Consider the following 2,861-nt stretch of genomic DNA (forward strand, 5'->3'; position numbering starts at 1 on the left):
GAATATAATTACGAACTCGACCGTCGCTTTCCGGCTCCTGACTTATCCACTCGGGAAGCAAGCACGTTCAACTGGTTGGCAAGGTTAGTTGATATTAATTTTGGCCGCGCTTGAACTCTGGGGTTTCAACCAGTACACCACACTCCTCAATATTCACAGGTCTATACAGCTCAAACTTTCAGAACATAGTAGCGCTCCTATACTCCGTTTTATACACAACCAGCAACGCTGTCAAAGCTAGCGTTCCGGTTTACGCTGCCCACGTTTCGTCTCCGTCTCAGCTTAGCATGGACTATTGTTGACTACAGACGCTAAAAGCGCGAGCTGATAGACCGATTTCACTAAGAGTTGGGCGGATGCGTAAATCCTCCATAACTTTAGTTCACAGGGGGCAACTTTGCTCGAAGTATTCGTGGCCACCTTTCAAGCGACGGAGACCTGGTGCAGCTTTTGGAAAAGAGAAGAGATGACGTGCCTGCGCTAAGAATCTGGCTCGACAAGCAGGACGGATGGCTTAGTGGCGACGTGCAAAACTAAATGCTCGAAATAATGGCGCACAATGTGCAGCGAATGCTTATCGACTAAATCACCCAATCACCGTCATGGCAGACTCAACAACTGACACGTCGGGTCAAGAACAGTTTTCCGTGTGCGTAAGAAGGTATGTTTCTTGCGTGACACCAAAGCTGCAACATTATTTTCCACGATCAAAGACGTCCTGATCAGTCTATCGCTTAGCTTCCACAACCTCCGGGGACATTGTTTTTTTGAGGCTGCCAGCATGTCTGGAAAGTTTTGAAGGACAAGCGAATTCATACTTTTAGTTAGAATAGAAATATCACAGTATCTTGGTCTCTATAAATTGCAACTGCAATTAAAACAAAATTCCATCCCTCATAATTATAACCTCCATGATACCACCACAGGCGTACACTCTCGGAGAAGCATCATTATGATAAATAATTATGCAGCGAAAAGTAACATCAAACGTTTCACGGAGTTTCATCATAGCCCTCTGCTTGCCTAACCTTAACTTCAGCATTGAATTTTTATTGAATGCCGGCTTTACCTAAATTAGTTACATATATCCATCTCTATGCAAATTAGATTTTAAATCTTGAGGGAAATTTTGTTTTGAATCCTCGTTTAATATAACTAGTTTTTTTTTTTTCTCAATTTTTTTTTTTTTTTTTTTTTATTTCCGTTAGTCGATTAGGCATATATGTTTCGTTATGTGTTTCTGGCTAAGGGGAGGAGTTTGGTAAAACTGTATTTATATGTTTTTTTTAATCCTTTTCTACTCTACATGAGGGACAAAAACACCTAAACTTGAGGTTCACCACGCTTCACCACGCACAACAGGATCAACCCTCAGGTCGTACCGCAATCACCGTCACCATGGCCACTGAACTGGTAACCTGGAGCACTAATCACATCGTAGAGGTCGTTCCTGTGGTGCTTCATGATTGGCATCTGCTTCCTCACCTTTGACAGGTGATCCAAGTCCACTTCGCTCATCAGCACTTCCTCCTCGGTTCCCGCCGACTGGACCACCTTCCCCACAGGATCGACCAGCATGCTGTGTCCCCACGGGACGTACGGCGTACGTTCGCTTCTAGCAGGTGACGCCAACGCCACGTATACCTGACCATCCACCGCCCTGGACCTCTGGAGTAACTCTGCGTAGAGGGGACCGGATATCACATTGAACGCGGAAGGGAACACGAGGAGCTTGCAACCGAGTTGCACGTAGATGTGCGTCAAGGGAGCGAAGCGGATGTCGTAGCACAAGCTAACGCCGACTTTGCAGAACGGAGTGTCGAAGGTGGTCAGCTTGTTCCCTGGCGACACTAGGCTTGCCTCACGGACAGTCATCACTCCAGGAATGTTGATGTCGACTAGATGCAGCTTCCGGTGCTTGGCGACCATACTGCCGTCGGGGCCATAGACAAGACAGGTGTTGTATCTTCGACCCTTACTGTCGATTTCGGTCATGGAACCGCCTATAAGGTACACGCCGTTCTCCCTCGCGCACTGGGAGAGCATCTCGCTCGTCTCACCAGGAATAGTCTCAGCGGACGCCTTAAAGCCTCGCCCGCCGATGGGGTAACCGAAGGAAGCTGGAAGACATACTATGTGGGATCCGCTGGTTGCAGCCTTCTTGATTTTAAGACTCGTGGCTAGGAGGTTTTCCGACTTGTTTAGTGTTGGAGCAAGTTGTAGAAGGGCCAGGCGAAATGTATTTGTTGCCATGATGTTTTCGAGTGGAGTCCGGGAGAGTGACCCTCTTTTCAAGCCTCCTGAATGCACTAACAACGAAACGAACGGCGCACGAAGCATATCCCTTGGAAACACAGGTGTTCGTCGAGAAGACAGCTTTTTGTTCTTTTTTTTTTGCAAATAAAAAAAAATGAAAGACGTTTACAATTCTCTATAATGCCGTAATGGAACGCAGCTCTTTAGGAGGAAAGGGGATTGTATGAAGGAAAAGGGTATGCCCGTCCTTCCTCCTCTTCCCCTCCGTACCCTCCCCTCCTCCTCTCCGGCTCTCTTCACATTTATCGGGAAATGTTCGCTAAATTTCTCGCTAAATTGAGCGGCAAATTTACCCATATGTTTCCGTTTAATTTAGCGAAACATTTAGCGAACATTTCCCCGCTAAATTTGGCCGGAAACTGCATTGTTGTTGAGGTCCTCCACGTCATGTCAATTTCCCCGATAAACTTATATCATTTAGCGGAAAAGGTTTTGCGCTAAATTTCGCGTGACGTCTCATTCAATCACGTGACCTCACACGTGACGGCGCTTGACCCGCGAAAATTTCCCCGATAAATTTTGCAGTAAAATAAAATTATCGGAAA

At 46.4% G+C, this 2,861-nt stretch overlaps 1 protein-coding gene across 1 annotated transcript; it reads right to left on the reverse strand.

The window, feature by feature from the left end:
- Positions 1 to 1,371: 1,371 nt before the first annotated feature.
- LOC120843826 (omega-amidase NIT2-like) lies at positions 1,372 to 2,253 on the reverse strand. Its single transcript, XM_040215270.3, has one exon. The coding sequence runs from the start codon at positions 2,251 to 2,253 to the stop codon at positions 1,372 to 1,374; it is 882 nt and encodes a 293-aa protein (XP_040071204.1).
- Between the last annotated feature and the right edge of the window lie 608 nt (positions 2,254 to 2,861).

This window comes from Ixodes scapularis, unplaced genomic scaffold, assembly GCF_016920785.2.
Source record: "Ixodes scapularis isolate PalLabHiFi unplaced genomic scaffold, ASM1692078v2 PGA_scaffold8__174_contigs__length_109621045, whole genome shotgun sequence".
In the NCBI taxonomy this organism is placed as follows: Eukaryota; Metazoa; Arthropoda; class Arachnida; order Ixodida; family Ixodidae; genus Ixodes; species Ixodes scapularis.

Excerpts from the sequence above, each read along its gene's own strand:
- LOC120843826 (XM_040215270.3), bottom strand. The coding sequence starts at position 2,253 with ATGGCAACAAATACATTTCGCCTGGCCCTTCTACAACTTGCTCCAACA.